The sequence below is a fragment of the Arvicola amphibius genome, chromosome 3, assembly GCF_903992535.2.
Source record: "Arvicola amphibius chromosome 3, mArvAmp1.2, whole genome shotgun sequence".
Taxonomy (NCBI): Eukaryota; Metazoa; Chordata; class Mammalia; order Rodentia; family Cricetidae; genus Arvicola; species Arvicola amphibius.
In genome coordinates this window covers 157,045,930-157,072,843 of record NC_052049.1, presented here as the reverse complement: position 1 = coordinate 157,072,843, position 26,914 = coordinate 157,045,930, and the positions used below count along the sequence as shown (strand labels likewise).

Genomic DNA, 26,914 nt, shown 5'->3' with positions numbered 1-26,914 from the left:
GTCCACAGGGGCTCCTGGGAGCCCGGGCGGAGGAGAGACGGCCGGACAGCACAGATGGGTTCAACATCTGTCTGAGGACATAAACAAAGTGGAGATGGTCAAGGCGATGGCACACTGAGCTAGTGAAGGATGGGCAAGAAGTAGGGCGGGAAGGAAACAAGAAGAGGAGGCAGGAGAGGCTGTCTGGAAAGACGAGTGAGCAGGGCATCCCAGCCAATGTCAAGGGCTGGAGGTGTTGGCTGTCCCGTGACTATGAGCGGTGACCTCCATTGTGGCTGTGGTCAAGAGGTCCCTTATGGAAGGGAGGAGAGTATTCCTGGAAGCTACAGGGACCCAGCATCTCCAAAGTCCATTGAGAAGCCAGCCAGCAGGGAGACAGGGACAAATGTGTGTGTGGGGTGCTAGTATGGAAGCCTGAAGAAAGCAACAAAAGCAGTTTTGTCTTTTCAGAGCCCATATCTCATGAATGTGCGGCCAAAGTGAGCTGAGTCATGGTTTTCTTGTCAGAGGTACCCGAACCTCATAAGACAGTGCCCAAGGCAGACAGCAAAGTACTGGTCTCGGAAGCCAGCTCAGGCCAAATCCCAGGTTCTAATGCCATGGTCACATGACCTTGGCATGGCCCCTAGGTCTCCGTCTTTTGTCTAGGAAGACAGAATGGAAAGGGCTGCCTTCAAGATGTCATTAGCATCCCATGGGGTGAGGCCAGGGTGTACCTAGAGATCCCACAATGCATTGACAATTGTGGCATTGAACACAGAACCATCCTGGCCCAAGTGACAACAGTGGCAATGGTCAGGGAGGTGCCCTGCAAACTGTAAGGTGAAGTCATCAACTGTTGGTAAGATGTATTTCTTTGATTCGGAGATGCAGCTGTTAATCATGCATGCACTCATTTTGAACAAGAAACACAACCACATTAAATAAACCGACTTGACATGCCAGTTATTGAGATTATTAAAATGGAAAATCGTATTTAGGAAACAAGAAATCTGGCACCAACTCTGGTCAAGCACGGATCGGTGCTCTGGCATTTCTCTGGTAAAGAATGGAGGGCAAGGCTGACCCGGTGCTAGGATCTGGAAAGTCTAAGGGTCTCACGGGCAGGCAGAAGGACAGGCAGGCCTCCTGCTCTGACTGGATGTGGAGAGAAGACGCCTCCGTGACGCAGTCTACAATTTTAAACACACAACGAAGAAGCAGCACTTACTTTTTCAGGGCTTCTCTGAGGTTCTTAAATCTGCCCTCTGATGACACAAGCTTTTGGAGTTTGTCAATCAAAGCTTTCGTCTAGAAGGAACCAGAAGCATTTACTAACATTCAACACACATCCAGTCCCCAAGCCCCAGGCTCTGGCCCGTGATCCAACATGCTGGGACCTGAGGGCTCCAGGCCACATTTGGATCTGGGGACTTTCTGTGCCTGGTAGTCTCACCCATGATCTCCTTAGGACTCAGGCTTAATCCCTGTCCTATGTGCCCCTCTTCATACACATTTCCTAGAGCACCAAAGTGAGTAATGCCCCTGGAGACAGGTGCGATCCTGAGAATGATGGTTTAGGAGGACTTGGTGGATGGCTTGAGGGAGCCTGCACTGAGAGCAGGGAATATCTAAGTTAGAGTTTCTATATTCATGATTGCATTTTTCAGTCCCGCGAACTGAACCCGGTGATTCTGACATATGAAGCAAGTGCCCTCCACCGAGCTATATATCAGCCTTCAGGATTTTCCCACAAGCTGGACCGAATGAATCTGATCACTTTTTTCATACCTACACTTTGATGGACCAAGAGTACCATCAATGGTCAAGAACTGAGGGAAAAAATGGCAGAGGATCATCCAAGAAAGGCCTGGGTGGAAAGGATGAAACCCTTGGCAAAGGGTATGTGAAATGATCAGCCAGACCTGGGCAGGGCAGAGGATGGGCAGCTGGGTTTGTCTGGCAAGGACTGCTACATTCCCAGGGGAGTACTGCCCTGCGTCTGTCTCTGTGCTCCTTTCCCTGTCCGGTCTATGGGATGTCTCTTTGAGGTCCTCAGTGTCCTCATTTATAGAAGGACATGAGGAAAGTTTTTCCTTTCCTGATCTGGCCTTCAAAATCCAGAATGCAGCTGAGAAACCGTGCTGAGGGCAGCCATGCATCACAAGACTGGGAGTACTCATCGTCCCTAGAGGGACACAGTCACAGGCCATGGTGTGTGCAGTCGTAGAAGATGACAGTGTGACTGTTCATGCTGATGGATGTTCCCTGTGTACCCTCTGAGGGGGGAAGAGAGGACAGAGACATCGATTGTTTGGCTCCTTAGTTATAAGGAGAGGGAACATTGGTGTTAGATTGACCCTGCTCAAAGCACAAATACACTCTGACCTGATGTCAGAGCCATGTACGACAGAATCCTCACCGAGCTAAGGCATCTGACTCCAAGCTTCCTTTAGAACTGGCTTTCAGTACCCTGGCAAAGCCTATATCACCAGGCCAGTCTCTACCAGGATCTTTGTGACTACCTGTACCAGCCCTTCTGAGGATGAGGATGGTACCCTCCTCTTCTCCATGCCCACTTATCTGCAGAGGAGTGACCCAAGATAGATTCAGGTCAGATGTGGGGATTTAGTACCAGATCTGGGTCCTCCTCAGCCTCTGTCACCCATTCTCAGCATGCACAAGAGCAAAGGCCCGTTCCTCAGATATTTCCTAAGGGAAGCACTAGTTCAGTTATGGTGGATTTTGGGAGACAGAAGCTAGATCACAAGGTCTAGTCATACAGTTCTGGCTTCAGAGATACCCATACATACTTTGAGGTCATGGACATGTATATAGATTATTTGTGTGTGTGTGTGTGTGTGTGTGTGTGATTTGTAGGTGTATGTGGAGGTCAGATGACATGCCTCAGGAGCCCTTCTACCATGGGCTCTGGGGATTGAACTCAGGTTGAACTTCACCGCTTTACCTACCAAACCAGCTCACTGGCTTTATGTAGGTTATTTCTGATGTGTGGGAAAAGCCCTCTAGCTCTGAGAAGAGCATACTTTGATTCCTTCTACAGTCCCATGCTTACTGTATACACAGACCCTCTTTGGGTTGCCACACTCTATCCAGGATAGAGTGAGATCAAGGAGTTTTTCCCATAGTGTTCCACTTTGAAAATCAGGTCACGTGCCTAGGCTGGACCACCTAGGCTTCCACCTTCTAATGCTCCCTGGGTGCTAGACCCCTGGGTCTTGAGGTGCTCTGGCTAAGTGTGAATATACTAGCAGGAAGAAAAGGAGGAAGCTTTAGATATGGCATTGGGATCCAGGATCAAGCAAAGGACCTGTGTCAGGAGCACTGTCAAGAAGAAAGATGCTTCTGTGGCCTCCAAAATACCTCCCCTTCCTGCTTATCAGACAGAAACCACCGAGTGATGAAGAATGTTTCCTCCCAAAGAGACAAAGACAAGTTGTGTGTTGAGAGCAGGTTTTTGTCCCTACAGATACAATTTCCTGGGAAGAAGAACCATGGGGCACATCACTCAAAGCTGCTGTCACACCTGACACTTCCCCCATGGACAGAGATTGTTTGAAAGATGACGGGTAAAGGAGCTGAAATTAGAAAAGAGGAATGAAAAATTTCAAGGTACATTTGACACTCCTGTAGAGCTGGACTGGATCTGATGTCACATTTTATTGAATTGGGCTGACACACCGAAGAAAGCAATGAAAACAAGACTGTGTTTCAGGGAATGTGGCCATCTTGGTGCATCACAAGAGCCCACGGGCTGCCTGCAGAGAAGAGATAACGAAGTTGGCTTTGTCCTTCCAGAATCCGCTGGAGCCAAGCACAGTGTAGATGCATAACTACTTCACAGGCTGCAAACATCTGGAGGGCTGGCGGAGTCAGCTGGTTCAGTCTACCATCTAAAGTTGTTGCCAGAGGCATCTTTGACTTTTATTAGACCAGGCCTGCTGGCTCCTGGTTCTGAATGATGTTCTAGATTGCAGGCCAGGCCACATACATGGACTGCTCTTGTTTTAGACTGTTCTTGGAAGAGAATGGAAGATTTCTGAATGGCCATGGTGTGTCCCCATCCCCCTCAACTCCATGAGGAGAATGACCCTGAAGAATGTGGCCAAGAAATAGAGCACGTGCATTCTAGGAAGAGTCTAGGAGGGCAGGGATCTAGTCTGGAGGATCCCTGGGAAGGCTGCCGTCATCCAACAGTGGAAGGAGGGAGGAGTAAGATAGTAAACTGGAATGGACTCCCTATAACCTTGTCTAAATCCTGGCAAGTCATATGGACTCAGAAGACAAGGGGCTTTTGCAGGCTTTTTTTTTTCCCTCAACCTCTGACTTCAGTTTATGACAGTATGTGCCTGTGTGGCTGCTAGTCCCTAAACTCTCAGCTTCTATTCTTTTCTGGAGTTGCTAATATTAAAGACATCTTCCACGGCCCTAATCCTGGGCACCCAATGTGCCAATAAGGAAAAGGCTCAGCCTCCCTGAGGTGTAAGAGGGTGGTCCTATAGACTCAACAGCTCAGCTGTCCACAGGGGCTTGAGTGTCTGCGGAGCAGAGAAGGACAGAAGAATGAGCATCCCAAAGCTTTCCTGGACTGGCTGCTTATCTATGCAGGAAGATTTGCGGAGCTGATGCCTATTAGTGGGTAAGATTACTACCTGCTCCTGGCTCAGGGAAGATAGCGAGAGACAGGTGAGGAAGAGAAAAATGAAGGGGATACAGAGTGCAAATCTAGGGTGCTACAGACAGGCTTCTTGGCGATGCTGGGTCCTGCAAGACTCTCTCACTGAAAGACCACTGATACCACTGTCACATCATAGGTGCCTTTAGAGGTTTTCCTGTCTCTGGTGGGGCTTGTCTATTATCGTGCAAGCACTTAAGCCAGGGTTGGGGCACCCACCAAGTTCACCAAGGAAGTGCTGAAGTGTCTCAGAGTGTGTTCTGCTAAGGAGAGCTCTCCTTTTGAGCTGTCCCCCAAGGCTCCAGCGTACAGAACATCCTGAAGAAGTTGTAGCTTATGCCTTTTCAGAGCTTTATGAAGTCACCACTCTTGTCCCAAACCAAGAAGAATGTCGCTACCAATAGTCGCTGCCTTAAAGCTCCCACTGTGGAGTCTTAGCTGCCCAAGTAGGAACTGAAGTCCCCCAGGTCCACTGCCACATCTGGGGGCCTGATATCTGGTCCTCGCTGACACAATTTTCCTGGAAATCTGGATCCTCAGCTCAGTCCTTTGCTCACGCCTGTAGATTCTGGTCTCCCTACCCCCAACCCCAGCCCAGGCCCATCTGGCAGCAGTGCCAGCTTCCTGCCCGCACCTGCTTAGAAACTTTGAGCCACGTCTTTTTGAGTCGGAAGATTGCACTGCGGTTCATGGAGGAGGTGATCTCCAGCACAGCATTGTAGTTGTGCAGGCAGCGGCATATGTCAGCCACAGCTACCCACTTCTCAATGGTGCTCACCCTTGCATTGATATCCTCATTTCGGATAATTTCTGAAGCAATCAAGTTACTGATCTTTAAGCCAATGCAATAAGACAGAAAAAAAGTAAGAGGAATAAATATTATAAAGATAATATAGCATCATTATTTACAGACACAATTTCTTGTTAAAAGTCCCCAAAACAATAAACTGAAAAACTATCAAAACAAACGCTTAATACAAAAAGGAGATATTTTCCTACAAATTAGCAACTATCAATTTAAAAACACAATGAAGCTGTGTATGGTGGCATGTACCTGTAATCCCAGCACTTTGGAGGGAGAGGCAGGAGGATGCCCAAGTCTGAGGCCAGCCTGAGCTACATGTAAAACTTTATCCCAATAAAATAATAAAATAAAAACAAACATGCAAAAATATAATGACAAAGATTTTATGACCAAAATAACAAGAAATCTGTGAATTCCTTGGAATTTAAGTTAAATACAACATAGGTTGTTGTATGGGAGAAAAAGGTTACCGAAGGATGTAAAAGGCTTGAATAACAGAGAAAGAGATCGTATTACCAAATGGTAGTATAAGTACCATGTGTTCATAACCCTAGTTCAACGTAAACCAATTAAACACCCAGTGGAAATTGCTTTGGAACCTAACAGTGATTCAAAAGTTCATCTGGAAGAATAAACTGTATTACAAGCTCAGCTCTAAGGGACCTTCCCATTGTGTCCCCTTCTGGAAGAGGACACATACTTGGTCTCACATATGCGGTAGGCCAGACCTCCCTGGAATCCTGCACCCTGCCAACAATCACAGTCACACAAACAAATCACATGGAGTTAGAACTGGCGTGGCTAACAGGGAGGAAGCTGGGGCCCAGACATCGGGGAACTCGAACTGCAAGGAGCTGGGAAGGCAGAGAACATCCACTTCCATGCACATTGCCTTGAATCTATAATATTTTAAGATAAAAAGTAATGAAGTATAATAATACCTAAATACACATGTATGAAAGCATCACAATGAAACGCATTTCTTTGTGTGTTAGTCAAAAATGAATTCTAGAAAATCTTTTAAAGGGTAAAAGACATGATGACTTGTTATTTATAGTGGCATTTCATTTGTATTTTCATAAGTAAAGCTTGTCTGAAGTTCAGAAAAAGTAAAACAGCCACACTAGCCAGCCTTACAGACCAGGCAGCAACGACACACGTTTTTAATCCCAGTAGCCACACTAGGTTGCCATAGAAACCAGGCAGTAGTGGTGCATGCCCCTAATCCCAGAACTAGAGGGGATTATTAAATGGGAGGAGACAGCTCTCACTCTCGACCTCATTCTTAGGTTTCCTGGAGGCAGGATTGCCATTTTCAGACTGAGGTCAAAGTAAGAGCCAGTAGCTGTCGGCTTTGCTTTTCTGGTCTTCAAGTTGAACCCCAATATCTGCCACTGAGTTTTTATTAATTGTGCTTCAGTTATTGAAAGAATAAAGGTGTGAAGAGGCTATTACGTATAAACAAGGAGGGCTGTACCACCAAGAAACCTTCTCTAATGCACTGCTATGGCATGGATGCCAAGGAGGGATGCTGAATGTGAACTTTTCTACATTTGTTTATTATTTTGTGTGTATGTGTGCTTGCCCGAGGATGGGTGACACTCCACAGTGCATGTGAGAGCAACTTGAGGGAAGGGTTCTCTCCTTCCCCCATGTGGGTTCCAGGCATGAAACCTGGGTTATCAGCCTTGGTGACAGGTTTTCCCACTGATAACATTCATGTGGGTTCCAGGCATGAAACTTGGGTTATCGGCCTTGGCATCAGGTTTTCCCACTGTTAACATCTTGTTGCCTGGGACGTTGAACTTTAGTATGTACTTATGGAGAACTAACTATTGAAATTAGGGGAGAAGGATAACACATAAGACAGCATGCGTGTGATCTATCACTAATTAAGCTGAAAAAGTTACATCTCTCCATATAGACAATACTGGAATAAAAAACTTTAAAAAAAGAAAGTAAAAAAGAAAAGAACAACTTTGAAAAAAAAAAAACAGGTCAGTGAGATCCTCTACAGGACAGAGAAACAAAACAAATACTTCCTAATTTATTCTACAAGAAGCACTGCTGTGCTATGCTCCAGAGATGGGCAACACAAGAAAGGGAAAAAATTGGGTGCCTAACTGTTTACATGCCATGGCTGCCTCGGGTTTGTGCCGGAGGTACATAAGAAACTATGTAATTCTCATTTACCATAGCAACAGATTAAACGAGGGAGGAATCACATGATCGTCTCAGTAGCTGCAGAACAACAGTGGAGAAAAGTCAGTGTGTGAGTTGGAGAGACGAGTCAGTGGTGAAAAGCACTTGCTGCTGGCTCAAAGGACCTGGATTCAGTTCTCCACACCCATGTCATGTTGCTCCCAACCACCTATAACTATAATTTTATATTAATTCTAGGGGATCCGATGCCCTCTCTGGCCTCTGTGGGCACCTTCATGCACGTGGCACACATAAATATACTCAGGCATATACACGAAGACATTAAAAAGAAATAAAAAATTAAAAAGAAAAAAGTCAATATGCATTTGTGGCAAAAATTATTGGCATTCACACATATACATTAAAATAAGAGAAAATTAAAAAGAAAAAAAAGTCAACATTCATGGTAAAGTGATTGCTATTCAAGGAATAGAAAGGAATTTTTCTAACTTTGTCTCCTCTTACATAGGGGAAGATTTTAAAAGCTTTTCCTGCAAAAGCAAGGACAAGGCACACTGTCTCCATCTCCATTCCACATTGTTCTGAAGAGAGCTGGGGTAACGGAGGCACCAGGGTGCGTATGCAGTGGGTGGGCAGCTCCTTCAGCTGTATGCCTGTCTCACCCAAGTCTGGTCCTAGTGCTGGAGACCCTGGCCAGTGCCAATCAACAAGATAAGGACATTAGAAGCAAAGGGCTAGATAACAGAAAACTGAGCTGTGCCAGAGATTAAGATACCCCTTGTCGCGGAGGCACACATTCTGAATCTGAACAGGGTGAAGGGTATGAACAGAGAAATGCCAACGGCCAAACAGTCACAGGGTAGCCTCCAGAGGACTGTGTGGGCTCAAAAGGGGACTTTGCTTCTATGTCACATGGGCAGTGCCATTTAACCTCTTTCAGCTTCAGGTTCTTCCTCTATGGAGTCAATGTCATGGGTTAAATGAGATGGAAAGTCACTCCCCCAGTGGTACACAGTATCAGTGAATACACATCCTGTTTCTAGCTTGTTCTTACTCCATCCTGGGTGCACAGAGTGCCAGGTCAGAAAGCTCCTCCCTCCCTGGCACTGAAATACTGCAACTTCCTCATTTCTTCCTGGCTGACAAGGACCCTTCTGGATGATGTTTGTCGGGGGCCTATTTTTTTTTCTGGAGTTGATATGTGATGCTGTCTGTTGTCAGGCAGTCAGGACAAGTGACATCATGTGCTGCCACTTCTGACCATAAAAAGGCTCTTTATTTGTGTTGATTAAACTCAGAGAATGATGATGCTGTGTGCAAAAGCTTTTGGGGCTGGCACAGGCTAGGAGATGAGTCCCCTGGGTGCAGAGACTGGAGCACCATATGGGAAAATTGCTGGGAGAGGTTTTTTTTTCAGTGCTGGAGACTCAGCTCAGGGCCCTGTATGTGCTGGGTAAGCATCTGAGAAATAAGTACATCCCTCCCCATTGTTTTTTATTTTTCTTTCTGAGATAAGATATTGTTATGTAGACTTGGTTGGCCTTGAACTTGTAACCCTTTTGCTGAATGTTGGGATTATAGGTATCTACACAGGAGTATTTTTTTTTCTCTTGTATAGTCATCCTCCATCATGCAGCAATAAAAAACACTGTGCTACCTCATGCCAATCAGCAGACCCTTCCAGAACCTCGGCATCTTAGGATCTTGAATGTCAGAGAAGCCCTCATCTCCTAGGGGTGGTGTAAGCTTTAAATGAGATTGCTATGCATAGAGAGCATGGTCCTAGGCAGTTATGGGAAATACTAGAGGCTACTTTTATTCAAGAACTTTGCAAGGGCCCCTCGCAGCCATGACCCTTCCCAGGAAGACTTGGAAGCATGTTTGACTTCCAGTTCTTTGAGAAGGGAACATTGTATGCCTGTGTGTATGTCCCTGTGTGAGTGCGCTTATGTATGTATGCATGTGAAAGTGTGTGTGTGTGTGTGTGTGATGCACCAATCTGATCTTCAAGCCCTTTTTGTCGAACGCATGGACCACTTTTCTGCTTTTGTGATTGGTCCCCTCTTAACCACTCTCCATCAGGAAAGTCAATGGCAGAGGAAGTTCTGGGGGATGGGGACTGGACAGGCCAGATGCAGGGCCATCCCAAGCCTGCCTGGGGCAGTCTCAGGCCCTTGGCTCAAACCTCGCCTTTTTATCAGCAACTTTAGGGTCTCTAGTCTCTTCAGTGCTAAGTTGTTGCACCATCTTACCAATCATGAAAGGCACTGTGGTGGCTAGGACATTACATCATCATGAAGATGAAACTCTTAGCAAACACTTTGGAAAGTCAGAAGAATTTGAACACTTTGAGTAATGTTCATATCCGAGGGAAGATGTCTGTCAACATACAACAGTTTGCTTGCTTCTAAGGCTGAGATGAGGTGAGAAAATAAGAAACGCAGCAAGAACATTTTTGGTCTTTTCTGTCCAACCCTTCCTTCTTTCCATCCCTTCTGCTGCTGGTCTGCCATGACCCTACTCTTAGGAGGAGCTCCTTGTGGTGATCATAGGCCCGAGGAAGCTCCTCAGGAGCCATTGCTGGCTGATGGCTCTGGATGATTCCCAGCTACTCTTCACATGGCCCTTTTATGTTCACCCATTAACAGATGAAGGGACCAAGAATGAGGTGAAGCTGGCTGGCTCTGTTACACAGCTGAAGGTGGGGTGTGTCAGAGGGTGTGGTGCCAGCCTGCCCTCCACTCAGCCCCTTGGCGGTTCTGCCAATGGAAAGCCTGGCAGAAAACCACTCTCCATGCACGCGTACTCACGTCATTGAAATGCTTGGTGGTTTTTATGATATAAGGCGTTCTTTCGTTTTTCTCTACCTTCATCCAGCCCTGTCCGAAGAACTCCCTGCAGGGAGGAAAGGGAAACCAGAGCAGATGAAATTAGCGCCGCCTTGCTCATTAAGTGTTGGGTCACTTCTTTGCTTTTCGAGGTGATCATTTATAGGTGAGCGGCCCTTGGCAGAGGCCCAGAGAGGAAGGAGCCTTGAGCTCGAGCCCAGCTCTGTGCTGTACCCTGGGTCTTGGATGCTTTATTCATCTGTGAAATGGGAGTGTAACAGTAACACTTTCCTCATGGGACTCTCATGAGACTGAAAGGGGGTGAGATGGTCGAGCATTGCTGTGAAGTGGGTAGGCACACCAGGTTTTGCTATGGTTCTTGTTTTTACATTTTAGTCACTTGGTAGTGGCTGCTCTTCAGAACAGAGGTGATAGATAACCTCTGTTGACAGAGTGTGTGCCTAGCATGCACAAAGTTCCAGGTTCAATTCTCAACACTATACAAAAGCAGTGGGTCATAAGAGGATAAATGAACCAAGAAACAGTTTCAAGCAGTGTGTTCTGGCACAGGGAGCCTAATGGAGTAGCCACAGACTGCCTATGCTTCTAAGTGATTAGTAGAGGTGCTTGGGCGAAGTCCCACAGGCTGGTGCAGCCATGGGGAGGTGACACCAGTGAACATCTGTCCTGGTCTTGCTTCTGGCGGGAGGTAGGAGTAACACTGCTTCCACATACTGGGGGTTCCTAAGTATCTGGGCCAACCCTGTCATTAGGTGAGGCAGTACTCATGCCTGTGGGGTTGTGAATCTGCCCCTGGAAAGCAAAATAAATGCGCAGAATGTTCCAGTGATGTGTGGTCGTAGACATGGTGATGCCAATGTTGGAAAATAATTATGTAATAATTATTGGAAATTCAGAGAAATGCCTTGGTTGGGAGGATACTTAGTTTTAGCTGTAAACGTAAAAAAGAAGACCACCTTAACTTACAATGCACTGCTAAGGAGCGCCACACTCATGAACAGTGTTCACAAATAAATGCTGCTTATTAGATGAAGAGAGACATAAAGCAGGGATTACCAGGGAGACTAAAGACAGGGCAGGGCAGACAGCAGCAGGCCACCGGCTTCATTTAAATCAAGAGTCATTCTGAAATTTGTTCTTAGGGCTTGTACACACACACACACACACACACACACACACACACACGAAACTCACACACACACATGAACACACATAAACATACATATGCATACACATTCATGCCTGTGTGCAAATAAACATGTATTCTTTCTGCACCCCCAGAAAGAGGAATCTCCTGGAAAAGTGTGTATATGGGGTGGGTGCTGTGCTTACAGGAGACAGGTAAAGAGAGAGACAGGGGAGGAGCATTCTTTCCAAGTTTTGGAGAGTTCACACAGAGTCAGGGATGTGCTGAGGAGGGAGGAGGAGGGAGAGGAGGCAGACAGCCATACCCACTTACTCATAAGGAATCTTCTTGAAGACGAGGTGATCCAGCAGGGTCAGCTGCTCTGCTATCTCCATGGCTGAGTGGTTTTCGAAGGGCTCAGCTTTCACGCCCTCTGCCTGGGGGAGCAAGGTCAGAGTCAGGCCACTGGAGTGATGCTCTTGGCTTCTGACACTTTTCTGAGGATCTTCTCTCAGTTCTGGTGGGTGGATGGAGGACCAGCGAGGAAGCTGGGCCCCACTGCTTGTGTGTTCTGTGCTTCCAGATGACTCTCCCCGGAGGAGTTGGTCACCTACCCTGTAAGGAGCCACTACTACACACGTAGGAAGGAGGCCAAAGCCTGACCAAGTCACTCAGGTGTAAATAGGCTGCCTGGGTTGCAAACTTGGGCATCTGATCCCAACTGTGATGGGCCACTTCCTCTGGGTTCTTCCTGGTCTGGTCCTAGTTTTTTTTTTTTTTTTTTTTTTTTTTTTTTTTTTTTTTTTTTTAACGATTTTTCTTTAAAACTCACTAGTAGGTGAGGGTTGTGGGTTCGGGGTGTGTGTGTGTGTGTGATTTGCCCCTGGGGCAGTGTGAGCAGAAGACAGCTGTCAGCTACCATGTCCCTGACCTATGAGGTTCTCTCATGGATATGCAGGATCTGTCACCTGGGCCTCCACCAGGTGACCAGGGAACACCCTTAGGGAAAGATTAGTCAGGGACAGAGGTACCCACAGCAGAAGTTAGATAAAGGTCAGACACAGGGAAGCAAGGGCAGCTGTGCTGGTGCTGGGAGGAGGGTAGGTGCCCTGTGGGGCGAGTCTGATTAAAGGGCTCCTGTACACTGGGGCCGGCTGGATCATACAAAAGAAGAGGGGAGGCCTATGTGGTAGAGACGGGCTTAGAGATGGGCCTGCCAACTGTTCATGACTTGTTATTTCTTATACTCACTCCACGGCACCCAGAAGTTCCAGCAGCTGGCTGAGTGCCCGAGTGGCCTGTCTGCATGGATGGAAAGGGAAGTGGGGTCCACCCAAACCCAGAAAACATGCCATTCCTTGAGGCTGAGTGCTCTGCTATTCTCGCCGTCCCCCCTCCCCCATTTCTTTTGTAATCGGTGAGGTCTGTTTTGCTAGGCTGGTAGCAGACACTGGAGATATGCAGACCTGCAAACGTGATCCAGACTCAGGGGGTTCACAGAATGAGGACTCAGGGGACAATAGATGCTGTGTGGTAGCCGCTCAGTCATGGGTGTTTCCTGGCAGAGTCACCAGCGCAGAGAACAGAAGCCCAGGTGCTGGAGTGTGGGTGTAGGGAGCACGATGCCTTTGGGGAGGACGAGTTCTTAGGATGTGGGCATGAGGGCAGCAGGGGCTGGGTTGCAGGACAAGAGCCTTGTGGGGGCATTTCTCCTGTATCCTCTGGGGGATGGGCCCTCTGAAGGTGGGCAGCTCAGTTACAGTCACTGCTGAGGGTCCTATGAAGGTGTCTCAGGGCTGGGTCCAGAATGGCAGGGCTGTGAGGGTCACAGAGGAGTCCAGGAGGCCACACTGAGGTATCACCCAGTGGCCCAGCAGCTATAGGTACTATGTAGGGACAGGTGACCTTTTCCTCACTTTTGATGTTGTCCAGGACTTGAAGTGTCTTTGGAAGTTGAGGTCTGAGTGACAACTTCTCTCATCTTCTAGAAGGCTTATGAGAACTAATGGGAGAAGCCAACTTTCTCTTTCCCATTGATGTCACTGGCCTCGGTTAAGCCGGACCTAACACTCAAAGGTTCTAGGGACCTGACAGGGATTGGAGTGTACAGAGATGTGGCTCAATAACCTTTTGTTCTAGAAGAGCCCCAAGGCATTTACAAAGGAAAAGGGCCCTTGTACTCATGAAGTGTCAACATTCCAGCCAGGCCTCTGTTGGCAAACAAGAGCCCAGGGTGTTCTCTACAATGGGGAAGTGGTGGGGGAGGCTAGTCCGGCATCCTGGGCCCAGAGGATCAGTTCATAGTAAGTGATGTCTGAGTGCCACCACCTTGCCTGCCCTGGCGGGTCATTGAGCTGTGTGGGCTCCGGGGAGCACCAGGCATGCGGAGCTATTCCTGGGCCAGAATGTGGGTAGGCTACTGTTCTCCATGAGGGATGAAAGCAGAGAGGAGCCAGGACCCAGAGCCCTAAGCTCTTACACTGGATACTGCTAATACACTAGTCAACTCAGAGCTGAGCTGATGACATGAAATCCACCCCGGGCAGGTCAGAGTCTGTCTTGAGCATTCCAACCATCATTAATTCGGTGGCCAGCGGCTTTGGTGGGGTTCACAAAGGTACTCAGAGGATCCTAGTTTAGTGCTGAAAGCACTTGAGGCCAACATTCCCTTATGCGTATGGAGCGCCACCCCTAGCTCACGCTCTTTGATGGTGAACACAACTCTTCCCTGGGTTCCTGTCATTTCAGGGCAGGTTCAGTGAGCACACTGTGACTCCTCAGGATGGGGTGGCGTGGCATAGGGTTTGAAATCTTCTCTGGGGTCAGCTGGACCTGAGTGTGAACAGCTTGCACGCCTACCACTTCCCATTCACGCAGCTGGGTGAATGACTGAGATCTCTGGGCCTCAGTGGCCTCCTCTGTAAAATGGGGGTAATGATGCAAACTTGCAGTACTACTGACAAGAGGGTCTGGAGTCTTTCAGAATCTCATGGGGTCCAGCACATAGGTGTCTATCAAAGGCTCCTCCCTGAGAAGTATGACAGAGAGAGGGGGAGGGGGAGGGGAGAGGAGGAGGCTCAGTGGATGAAGAAAAGGGAAGTGGCAGTATTACTGGTTAGATTTTGCTCCTCCAGAACGGAGCAATTTCCTAGGCCCTGGGGTTTGTCTTGAGTCTTCCTCAGTGTAATGAATTTACAACGAGGCCAGCAGGGTGGGCCAACATGACAGATGTCCTGTAAGATGGGACATTCGGACACAGTGGACACAGACACATACACAGAAGGAAGGCAACCCGGGGATACCAGAGGATATGGCCCCAGGACCATGGAGACACGAACGGGGGGCGGGGGGTAGTACAGTCAGAGACTGAGGGAACACAAAGCTACCAGCTGCTGGCAGAGGTAAGCAAGTGTCCTCCTCTAAAGCTCCTGGGGAGCATAGCCCCGCACACATCTTTTCTAAAGACTTCCAGGCTCCAGGACAGGGGCAGGAACACACTGCCTAGTTTGTGACACTTAGCCGCAAAGCCACAGGAAATGCATGCAGGTGATGACTTGGCCAGGGAGTCATGGATTGATGAGGCTGGGGAGGATGTTGCCTTGGTGATCAGGTGCAATGGTCATCCTGCTCACCATCTGTGTGATCTCTTCTAGTGTGATCTGGTTGTCGCCTGGGTCCTCCTGGGTCAGAGTCCTAGGGAGAGGAAAGCATGTGAGCCCCAGAACAGCCCTGATCCTCACCTGGCTGTCTTCTGCAACCTCTGACCCTTGCTTACTGCCTTTACCCTGAGGCACTACTTCTCTCTGTTTCCCTTGTCCTTGTCTGCTTTACTGACTTATTCTTTATCCTTCTGTATGGGGAAAGTCTCTCCCCTAGCCTCCGAGCTTCCTACATACTGTTATGTATGTATGTGTCAGGACCGAGAGAGACACAGGCAGGGACCTCTGAGGTCAGGCTGGGCCTGTGGTAGGCACAGCTGTGTGTACATGGAAGGATGGGACACACACAGTGACGTAGTGCCAGACTTGGAGGATCAGAGTGAACAGGTGATGATCCCTAGATGGGATGCCCCTCAAGCCTGGCTTCATCAGAGGGCCCACAGATGAGGTGACACAGTAGAATGGAGGCCCAAGAACCCAAGATGGGATAGTGTTGAGTGAGAAGTGAAGAAGGGTGTGGTCAAGCTACCTAGAGTGAATATGGGAATGTATGCGAATATGGGTGGGTAGGGCGGTAGGCTCTTAATGACAGACCAAGGGCCAGACCTCGGTATGCATAGGGAAGTGGAGTCTTTTAGGATTGGCTGAAGGGAGTGGAACTTTGGAGATCAGCCCTGGGAGCCAATGCCAGACCAGGAATTGGATACTCTGAGAAATGGCTCTCTCCAGGGTCCACAGCAGAAAAAGTCCTGCTCGACTCAGCTCTTCCAGCCCCCTGGGAGAACCTGGAGGGAGACACCAAGGGTCTGGGGCTGCTTGTGTGCATGAGTATGCCTGTAGGCACTCCACTTAGTTTCTTTCTGGGTCTCTTTCTCTCATCTTCCCTTTTCTCTTCCTACACACACACACACACACACACACACACACACGCATGCACACAGAATATGTTGTAGATGACGGAAGGCCAATGGTATCCTAGGACTATGGTGGAGTGATGGGATCTATACACGGCCTTGGGATGAGAGAGGGGCTGGAGACTCGGGCTATAAGTAGAAAATGCCTAAGCTGGATTTGGGATAAAGTCTGAGGCAGATGCAATGCCTGGGGTGTAGAGGTGGCTTGCTGGACCTGAGGAGGAGAAACCTCCCCAGCCTCTGGAGAAGCCAGCCTAGGTGGAAGGATGAGAGCTTGTAGGGTGCCTGTGCATCTATGCCTTTTACTTTCTGAGAACCTGAACTACCTTGCCTGAGCCTTACTACACCCTTGAAGCCAGCATTGTTCATTCATTTTGAATAGGAGAAAATGAGATTTAGCTAAGGGCCATTTTCTGGTTGAAAATGAGTCACTGCCTGAGGTAGCTCAGATGTTCGACTGTCTGAACCCTGACCTCTGCTAGAAGAGGCAGGCTGTGGATCATGCTCAGCACAGGTCTGAGGACAGACAATCTAACTGAGTTTAAGTCAACAGACATTCCTTGAATGCCTATGAGCATCATTCTAGAACTCTCTGTAGTGAGGAGATGGGCTGGCCCGTGCTGTCTGAGCTAGGAGCCTCTGGCCAACTGAAGCTCTGGGGACTGAGGGACACTATTTCATTGTATTCAATTTTAGTTCAGTGATATTTAAAACGTTGTATGTAGCTAGTATCTATCACATTGGATAGCACATGCTGAACAGGTATTAGTAGCCATGGACATACATGGAGAAGGGGTACATGCCCCCACCCCCAACAGGGTCTCATGTAGTCTAGGCTGGCTTACTATGTAGCCAAGGATGATTTTGATCTTCTCATACTTCTGCCTTCCAAGTGTTGCGATTACAGCCTGAGAGATGGAATCACAGACATGCACCTCCATACTCAGTTTGTATGGCACTAGAGACTGAACCCAGACCTATGTAAGTACTCTACCAACCGAACTGCGTGTCTAGCTCCATCAAGGTCTGGTAAGGGGTGGGGAGAAGAGGGGTAAGTACCCAGAGCACCCATACTTGACTCTAGAGCAAGGGACATGGCTCCCAAACAGCTGGGGCTTACATCTACCCTAATACACTCCTGCCCAGTCTGGCTACTGTGTAGGTATAGGGGCGGACCCAGTCCTAGAAGGTCATCCTAAGCAGGAGGACCATGCTGCTCTTACCTGATGATGTTGGCTGCTGCCTTTCGCTCCTGTGTCAACAGCTCTGGATCATGCATGACCTCTTCCAGGAAGCTGATTACCTTGCTTTTGAGCTTACTGTTGGTTTCAAAGTCCTGTAGGAAGATGGGCAGGTAGCTCTGGCTATAGTCATCAGACTTTCCTGCAGTACTCTGAGGCCAGTCTGAAGGAGGGAGTTTCTATTTCTGCCCATCATGGTTGCCTGCTTTTCTTGTCTTGTCACTACTTCCAGCAAGGCCACAAGCCTCCTAGGCACAGGGCACTGGGACAAGACCAAGACCATCCCCTAGCTATTGTACCCCTGAGTCACGGAGGCCCAAGCCTAATTGTACTCTCCCTGCAGACAGGTGGCCAAACAGGCCCCTTGTCTTCTTGACGTCCTTGTTTCCCTTCCCCGGGGAACCTGAGCAGGTCCTCCTGGCAAAATGGGATCCCCCTCCTGCCGTTGACCTACTACATTGTCTGCTCTCACTTCCAGCCACTGGGAAGCCATTGTTCCTGGAACTCGGTCCCACCCACCTGAGAGTGCTTGGAGACCCAGTGGCGGAGCACATTCAGCACACGGTTGGTGGCAGCTCTGCGGATCACAAACTCCTTGTCGCCATTTCTCTGGTCAGGGGGAAACCCTGGCAGTGCTAGTGGTAGAGGAAGAGAAGGACAGGAGGGGGAGTTTGCTTAGCAGACATTTGTCAGAGGGCCTTGGAGGGGACACTTAACTGAGTTCAGACCCAAATGAGAGGCCATGAAGCCTCAGGGGATGCCGTTCTTCAGTACCCAACCTCTGTCATACCTGCTCCATTTAGAAGATTCAGGAAGCTCCCACCAATGAGAGTATACAGGGTACCCGAGACGAGAGCTCTCCAGGAACCCCCCTTCTAACCTTTGGTGTGGAACCGTTGCTGTGGAAGTGGGTGCCGAGGGCTCTCTCGGTTGGCGTTCTTTGCGGTGAGTAGAATTTGGCCAAGGATCAAAGGGGACTGGGGAGGGAGAATGGGACTCCAGGATGGCAGGCCAGCACTGGCAGGGCCTGCAGGAAGAGTGGGAGGAAGTGGGTAACAACAGGTTAAAGTGGATAGAGGGGAGGGTAAATCTAGGGGCGGGATGTGTGTGTGTGTGTGTGTGTGTGTGTGTGTGTGTATAAGCTAAGGCCATCCTTCTAGGGGTTGAGGTTGACAAACAACCCAGCTAAGACTTTACCCCATTGATGATAGGACGTGGGAACAGTCTGCATCCTAAACACACAGTGGCCCTGGCTGCAGGCCTGGGTGTGCAGAGCCTGGCTGGTGCCAAGAAAAGGGCCGCATTTCAGCCTCCACGAGAGGAAGGATCAACAGGGCAAATAACAGAAAGCAAGGCTTCATGTCCAGTGAGTCAGGATAGCTTCCTGGAGCAGGGAGCTCTCCAGAGGAACTGTAGAAGGACCCACCGTGGCATCTGCAATGCGCATCAAACACTTGAGGAAGGGAAGGTCTTATGTCTGTGGCTGTCGCCCCTGCTACAGAACCATGGAGAAAGGGGGTACCCATAAGCAGAGACATCCACACACCTGTGGTGGCCAAGGACATCCTGCGATACTGATACTTCTCCTTGTTTGGGGTGCCCTCGTTGGCTCCCGCCGTGGCTATGGCAAAGGCAGATGAAGCTGAGAGGGCAGTGCGGTTATTGTCCAGTTCACGACATGAGGTCATCACAACTCCATTGTTGAAGTTGAAGAGTGGGAATTCTGTAGAGAGGAGGGAGATGACCCTCAGCCGTTCCTCAGTCCTTTAGGTTGGCAGACATTCAGACAGCCCAACCTCAAGAGTGGAAGCTCTTCCTCTATGCCCAGGGCTGGAGAGGTGTTCAGGGGGTACTGTGTGTGTGTGGGAGGCCCTGTTCCCTGTAAGAGTCATGCCACAATAGTCCTAGAGAATATTATCTCAGGGAAGGAAGGCTCAGCTATCCTTTTGCTGCTTAGAAGACTGGGAGCCACCTTTCTATTTCTAAGACTTGTCAATTCTTGGCTTTGCTGGGCCCAGGCCTTCTTGAGGAAAGCATCATGAGCTGTCTGCTTTCAGGGTACTGGGAACTAACACACAGCCCACTTAAAGTCTAATGGTCACAGTTTATATTGACAGGGTTATGGGCATGGTGGGACTGAGATGATCTTGCACTTGATCTTCTACCTGGGTTGAAATTCTCCCACCTCTCACTGGCTGCATAACTATGGGAAAGTTTCCTTCAACTCTGGAGCCTCAGGGATCTCCTCTGGGCAGTATGGACATGTCCAAAGGTGATTGTAAAAAGGAGATTGCAGAAGAAAGTTCAAAAGCTGTATAAACACGGAGACATGCTGATGGTAATGATGACAATTAGCTGTGGGGTCAACTCCTTTGGCTTCATCTTACAGGATTCGAGAGCCTGAGGGGCAACTGGCTTGCTTTAAAGACTCTAAGCTAGCTTCTTCCCTCCCCTCCTCTTCCCTTCCCCTCCCCTCCCCTCTCCTTTTCTTCACTCCTTTCTCCTTCTCTGACTTCTTTGAGATGTCTCCTTCCCTTCTTTCTGAGATCAACTCTCTCTTTTTGTCCCTCCCATCTGTCATCTGTCTCTCTCTCTGAGATAGTATTTCACCCTCTCTCTCTCTCCCTCTGACTGCGTCTCTGTCGAAGACAGCTCTTAGTAAGCTGCCCAGGCTGTATTGAACTTTCTCTAGGCCAGGCTGGTTTGGCACTCCCCACTTCCCTGCCTCAGCCTCTCAACTGTCTCAGGTGCTGGGATTACAGGCATCACTCACACCTGGGCCTCAATGCCTGTTTCTAAAAATGGGCTCTCCCGGGATCTACTGCTGTGTAAGAAGCCAGGCAGGGCTGCAGGGTGCTCAGGTGCCTTTCCTCTAAAGCCAGACAGCCTTGTACCTTACTTGTTTCCTCCCAGACTTGGAAAGCAGGGGATTCTGGGATTTGAACTGCCCTATGTTTGGCAAGCTTGGGAATAGTAAGGTTCCTTCCTTGGGAAACAGAAAGACTGTCCTGGAAGTTGAGGAGGCCCCTGAGTTCTTTTCCACCTTTGGGTGTCCCACAGTCCTCCTGGGGGTACAGTAGTCTTTATGGAGACTAGAAGGTAGGTAGGCTGTTCAAGAATCCTGCAGAATTGTGAGTCTAAAACATGAGTGGGCAATGCCACTATTTTCTGGAGCCTTCTCTTGCCTGTGATGGTGGGGATAGAACACAGAACCATATCTACGTCAGGGGGCACTCTACCACTGAGCCACACCCCAGCTTTGCTTTCCTTATCTGAAAGATAAGAGCAATCTAGATTCTCTTCATGTATATTGAAAGGATGAAAGAGCCCATCACACAGCCTGAAACATGGGATGCCTGGAAACACGTCTGACTTGAGCTCTCCCACATAAGTGCTGCTGGGTCACTGTTAGGCAATGCATTCCTGCCTAAATTGGGGTGACTTCACAAAGTCAAGGTCAGGGCCTGCTCAGCCAATGTCTCAGCAACCACATCTCTCCTATCCCTGGGGGTTATGAAATAGAATAGTCACGGCCCTCAGGAGTCACTCATAAAACATAAGGCAGTACCAGCGTGCCTCCCCTTGACCTGACCTGCAGCCCTCTCCTCCCCTGGACAGCCACCATAGCTCCATGCTGAGGAATGGTACCTGAAGAGTTCTTGCTTTTGACCGATTTTGGTGTTGATGGAGATTTCGTAGGTGACGCCTCCCTGTCGCCCTCGTCACTCTGGTTCTGGTCCACATCAGACTCTTCTTTCACGGGGACTTCTGAGCCTGGGGGAACAGAAAGACTCACGCTCTTCTCAATTATTCAACGGCTGGAAAACTCACATCTATAATTCATCAATGTAAAACAGAGTAAATTACAAGGGCCTGGCACTCGGATGAAGACCGCTGAACAGTCTAGTTGTTGCAGGCTTATCATAACCTTCCACATGCTCATCCGTGGTGTGGCTCTCCAAGACGGCTTTTTCTTTACCAGGACTTCCAAAAACGTAACAGGCACACCTAGGTTCCTGTTAGAATGCAGGCTGTGGGGCCTAATGGTAGAGTGCTTGCTTAGCCTAGCATGCTTAAGGTCTTGGGTTCAATTGTCAGTGGTAGGCACAAGGGGCAGGCTGTAACACAGCTCCTCTCTACATGGAACAAGGAAGTCGTTCTTTCCTTCATTTTTTTTTTTAGACAGGATCTCATGTGGCATAGGCTAACCTTGAACTTAATATGTAGCTAATGATGACCTTAAACTTCTGATTTTCTCTCTCTCCTTTTATTTTTGACTTTTCAAGGCAGGGTTTCTCTGTAGCTTTGGAGCCTGTCCTGGAACTTGCTCTGTAGACCAGGCTGGCCTAGAACTCACAGAGACCCTTCTGCCTCTGCCTCCTGAGTGCTGGGATTAAAGGCGTGCGCCACCACTGCCCAGCGAACTTCTGATTCTCTTGCACCTGCCCTCTGAGTCCTGGGACTACAGGCTTGCACCAACCATAGCAGATTGTATATAGTACTGGGTATTGAATCTGCGACTCTGTGCTAGGCAGACACCCTCTCTCTCTCGTTTAATTGAAAATATATTTTCCATACAATATGTTCTGACTTCTCCCCCTAACTCCTCTCATATCTTCCCTACCTCCTTACTCACCCAAATCACATCTCTCTCATTAGGAAACAGACATATTAACAACAGCAGCAGCAGCAGCAGCAGCAGCAGCAGCAGCAGCAGCAGCAGCAGCAGCAGCAGCAATAATCAGAACAGGAAAAAAACAGAAAAAAATGGCCAAAGAAAAACTACAAGAACACAAACATCTAGATTCAGAGACACATACACTAGAACACACGGAAATTCCATAAAAGCACAGAACTAAAAAAAAATATATAAACCAAGACATTATGGGAATGACATTAGGAGACAAAAGAAAACTCCAAAAATGCCACTGAGTTCATTTTGTGTTGGCCGTCTACTACTGGTGCTGAAAACTGGTCTTTCCTTTGCAAGTCATTGTTATCAATTGGAGACAGCAGCACTCTTATCTACGGAGCTACATCTCCAGTCCCGATTATCTGCACTTCTCACAAGCTTCTGGTGATGCTCATGTGGCTGAGCAATGGACCACACTGAGTAGCAAGGTGTTTCTGCCTTTGGTAAGATATCTTGGGTAACCACCTGCCTGATTTGCCAAGGGCAGTCCTGTTTTCTATCTCATCTCTTGCTTCTGGTCTGAAATAAGTATTAGTTTCCTAATCATGGGAGAGTCAGGGTCTACATTCTTTCTGGACAGTGTGAGTTTTTGCTAAAGAGAGGTATGTGCGTGTGTGCGCGCACGTGCAGGTGTGTGTGTGTGTGTGTGTGTGTGTGTGTGTGTGGTGTGTGTGTGTGTGTGTGTACCGGTGTGTGTAAGTGTAAGTCAGAAGTTGACATCTTGTGCCTTCCTTACTTGTGCTCCACTTAATCTTTTTGAGACAGGGTGTCTCACTGCACCAGTAGCTCACTAATTCAGTTAGAGTAGCTGTCAGAAGAGCCTTACGGAGCTAGCTTCCTGGCTCTGCCTGCTCAGCACTGGGATTACAGGGGTGTACCTCTGAGCCTGGCTTTCTCATGTAGGTACTAGAGATTAAGTACAGGTCTTCATGCTTGTGTGGCAAACACCTTACCAACTGAGCCATCTTCCTAGAGTCTTGATGGAGGGGACTTAGCTGCTCTGGGTCTCAGTTTTCCCAACTAGAAGGTGAGCACACTTGAACCTGTTTATAAAACCAACTGGAAGCCACAGGTCTCTTTAGAAAATGCACCCAGCCAGCTCACAGAAGCGCATAGTTAGACAGACCAGGGATCCCTGAGTCACTCGTCAAGAACTCTGGTATGAGGTGGCTTTGTAGGACTGACTGGGGCCGCATTCCTTCCACGAAGTAGCAATGGGATCTCACTGCTGGTTTGTGCTGGACAGAATTCTGAGCCTCACACTGTCTAAGATCCAATATATTACACACACTGGATGGTATTTAGGTTCTCTGGCAAGCTGTTATCTTGGTTATCAACTTTTAGTTGTATGAGCCACCACACGTTACCTATTTGTAGCATGTACTATGGGGATGCCCCTTAATGATGGAACCTCGTATGGCTTCTCCTCTTTCCAATTATGCCTCCTTTTCAAAGGCTTGATATCAAGTATGTGTATCTACACACATGCACACACATAGACACATGTACAGACACAGGCACAAACACAGAGACAGACACATGGACACACACATGAACAAGGACACACACACACACAGCAAGACTATGCTGGTGGCTCCTAGCATATGGTCTGATCTGAGCTAACACAGAATCAATGGGACCCTTCTAGAATGGCCCAGAGAGGCTGTAGATAGGAAGGCGCTGGATGCTCCAGCAGCATCGTGGGCCACTGCCACTACCTCTGTGCTCCAGATGTGCTGAGCAGTTCCAGAGCATACAACACCTTTTTTATTCAACATTTTACATTTCATTATTTTTTTTTAGAATGTCCTCTCTATTGGCGAACATAAAATCCAATGGATCCATTAGGAAGCCTGCTCCAGCTCTCCTGATGGAGCCCCTAGGCTAGCCTTTGCCCTCTTCTAGCACCTTTCAAATGTTCAGTGTTCAGTCTCGTCCCCAAGCTAGACTGCAAACACTGAGGGCAGAAGTCAATGGCATGACTTGAACAGAGCCATGCAGGATGCTACTGTGGTAGGAAGAATGAAGGCACAGATCTGAGAACTTTGGCTGAGTCTCAAATAAAGTGTGATGATATCATGGGAGCGCCTGCTGGTCTCACACTGGCAACCTGTGTCCTCTCCATGGCTACTGGTCTGCACTGCCTGTTTCGTGTACAACAGAGGCCGCCCAGCCCAGCCAAGTCTTACCATGATGAGTGCTTATGGGGTGGGTGGTTCTGCTCACATATCTACTCACTCTGCTTGTTAAGAGCTGAGGGCTCCTCAGGCTTCTCTGGAGTTGCAGTTGGAGCTAGAGCTGGGGATGAGGTCTGGGTTGGGGTCTGGATTGGAGTTGGAGCTGGGGTTGGGGTCTGGGTTGGTGTACGGGTTGGGGTTGAGGCTGGAGTTGTGATCTGGGTTGGGGTCCGGTTTGGGGTCTGGGTTGGAGTCTGGGTTGGGGTTTGGGCTGGGGTTGGGGTCTGGATTGGGGTCCGGGTTGGGGTTAAGGCTGGGTTTGAGGTCAGATTTGGGGTCTGGGTTGGGGTTGCAGCTGGGGTAGGGGTCTGGGTTGGGGTACGGGTTGGGGTTGCCATTGGGTTTGAGGTCAGGGTGGGGGTCTGGGTTGGGGTAGGGATTGGGGTGGGAGTCGTGGTTGTGGTTGTGGTTGTATCATTTTTGTCAGGAGTCTTGTTGGTAAAACTGCTGGTCATACAGAGCTTGCTGGTGTCCAACGCGGACTTGCTGATGTCCAGTGTGGATTTGCTGGTGTCCAGTGTGGACTTGCTGATGTCCAGCGTGGATTTTCTGATGTCCAGCGTGGACTTGCTGAAGTCCAGTGTGGATTTGCTGATATCCAGTGTGGACTTGCTAAAGTCCATCATTGACTTGCTGGTGTCCAGCGTGGACTTGCTGATATCCAGCGTGGACTTGCTGAAGTCCAGCGTGGACTTGCTGGTGTCCAGCGTGGACTTGCTGAAGTCCAGCGTGGACTTGCTGATATCCAGTGCAGACTTGCTGAAGTCCATCGTGGACTTGCTGAAGTCTATCGTGGACTTGCTGAAGTCCATCGTGGACTTGCTAGTGTCCAGCATGGACTTGCTGAAGTCCATCGTGGACTTGCTGAAGGGAGACATGGGTGAGTGCATGCTGGTAAAGCCATTGGAGCTGCAGCTGAGTGCTGCCAGGTCCAGTGCCTTGCCGCCTGTGATGATGGGGATGTTGAGGGACAGCTTCCGTCGGCGGCTTGGGGATGATGTATTGATAGACAAGGGTGGTGGTGAGGAGAACTTGCGCGTGGCACGAGGTGACTTGGGGGGCTCTCCGTACAGAAGCTTGTTGTTCTGGCCACTGGCAAACAGGAGCTCCAGTGACCTGTGGGGAGGGAAGGCAAGAAGGAGAAAGAACTGTTGGTGTAGGCTTGCCCACCTGGCCTGCTTCCTACAGGGCTCAGGGGGACTGACAGCAGCATCTCCCTTATGTACATGATCCCTGATGCTAGGGGTAGGTCCCTGCTGTGGGAACTTCTTCAGCCAATGGCCTTTAAGATTACAGTCCACTTGGGCATGATCTGTTATAATTTAAATGCAGCCATAAAGTTTGTCCCCCCCCCCCCAATTTGGTTCCTGCTCCCCGTTCATGCAGAGGACTGTGATCTGAGAGTCTATCCCTGAATAAAGAACCCTTTATTATACTCAATTCTGAGCTAGTGTGGGATTACTTTATAACATTCATCTTCAGGTCCCTGTACAGGGTTGTGATTAAAGGGCTTGGGGACCAATGTCTATATCCACAGGGTTTGAATAGGCTGGATGATTGATGGTGGGGGGTACTTCTATCTGATGTTGCTATCTCTGCATCCTTCCTGAGGTACTAAGCCTCCTGACGGTGGCCTTTGTAGAGCCTTTATCCATCCACATGAGGTTGCTCTTACCTGCAAGTTCTGCCCTTGTCCACACAGTGGTCCTAAGGGATGCTTTGTGGCCGAGGAAGCAGAGGCTTAAGGAAAGGCAGTGACTCATCTAATGCCCCTGGCTCTAAACCCAGTGTCTATGCCATGGCACCTGAGAGGTTTTGTGTATCCACTGGGTTTCAAGGGGGTGGAAGTGCAATGCCTTAGGAATCCCAGGGCCAGGCCTGCATTGAAGGCCATCTGAGCCAGACTTGTGGAAAGTCTCTTGGCCTTTCTTATGCACTGGAGAGCTGAGCTTCAGTGAAGAAGGCACAGAAAGATGGCCTCAAAGCCAAGGTGGCTAAAGGATCCTGTCCACTGAGGCTTGTACCTTAAACATACTGTAAAGGACTCCCCTTCTCTTCAAAGCATGATGGGTATACACAGAGCAGGGGTACCTTCCTGCCTATCTCTCTTCCTTCCATCCTTCCATCTTTCTGTAAAGGCCAGGCCTCTAGGGCCTCTGGACTTTGGAGAAGGGAGGGAGAGCAGAGCGATCCCTCCCTAGAGAATGGAGTCCTCCCCAAAAGATCTCTAACAGGTTGCATGACTGAGGATGACCTGGTGCTTCTGCTTTTCCAACTCATAGCTTCAGAGCCTCGGGGTTATAGGCTTGTAACACCATGTCCAGTTTCCTTTGGAAAAAACAAACTTGGAAGGTACTCCCTCTGTGGTCTGGGAATGCTATGTGCCACCACACCTTGCTTTGGGGACAGCCTCTTCTCCTGGGATCTCTTTGGCCTGGAAGATCTGTGGGTTGGGTAGGGGGTGCACTTACTAGGGAATGGTGCTGATGGGATTCCTTTAAAAATATTTTCACATATTAAGTATTTGTGGTTTTTTTGTGTGTGAGAGAGAG

The 26,914-nt window shown here is 48.9% G+C and overlaps 1 protein-coding gene across 2 annotated transcripts in view; it reads right to left on the bottom strand.

Moving 5' to 3' along the window:
• Window positions 1-26,914, bottom strand: part of Rasgrf1 (Ras protein specific guanine nucleotide releasing factor 1) — a 107,615-nt gene that overhangs the window by 8,219 nt on the left and 72,482 nt on the right. The window contains exons 15-27 of one of the 2 annotated variants that reach the window (XM_038323411.1): window positions 25,224-25,478; window positions 24,768-24,848; window positions 24,011-24,031; window positions 22,362-22,387; window positions 21,081-21,182; window positions 18,979-19,155; window positions 17,952-18,058; window positions 17,415-17,527; window positions 15,251-15,311; window positions 11,952-12,055; window positions 10,454-10,538; window positions 5,310-5,507; window positions 1,211-1,290 (exon numbers count right to left, since the gene is read on the bottom strand). In XM_038323411.1, the coding sequence (XP_038179339.1) occupies window positions 1,211-1,290; window positions 5,310-5,507; window positions 10,454-10,538; window positions 11,952-12,055; window positions 15,251-15,311; window positions 17,415-17,527; window positions 17,952-18,058; window positions 18,979-19,155; window positions 21,081-21,182; window positions 22,362-22,387; window positions 24,011-24,031; window positions 24,768-24,848; window positions 25,224-25,478 (1,410 nt within the window). Of the gene's footprint in view, window positions 1-1,210; window positions 1,291-5,309; window positions 5,508-10,453; window positions 10,539-11,951; window positions 12,056-15,250; window positions 15,312-17,414; window positions 17,528-17,951; window positions 18,059-18,978; window positions 19,156-21,080; window positions 21,207-22,361; window positions 22,388-24,010; window positions 24,032-24,363; window positions 24,409-24,767; window positions 24,849-25,223; window positions 25,479-26,914 lie in introns of both variants that reach the window. The other variant, XM_038323410.1, reaches the window with a different exon arrangement.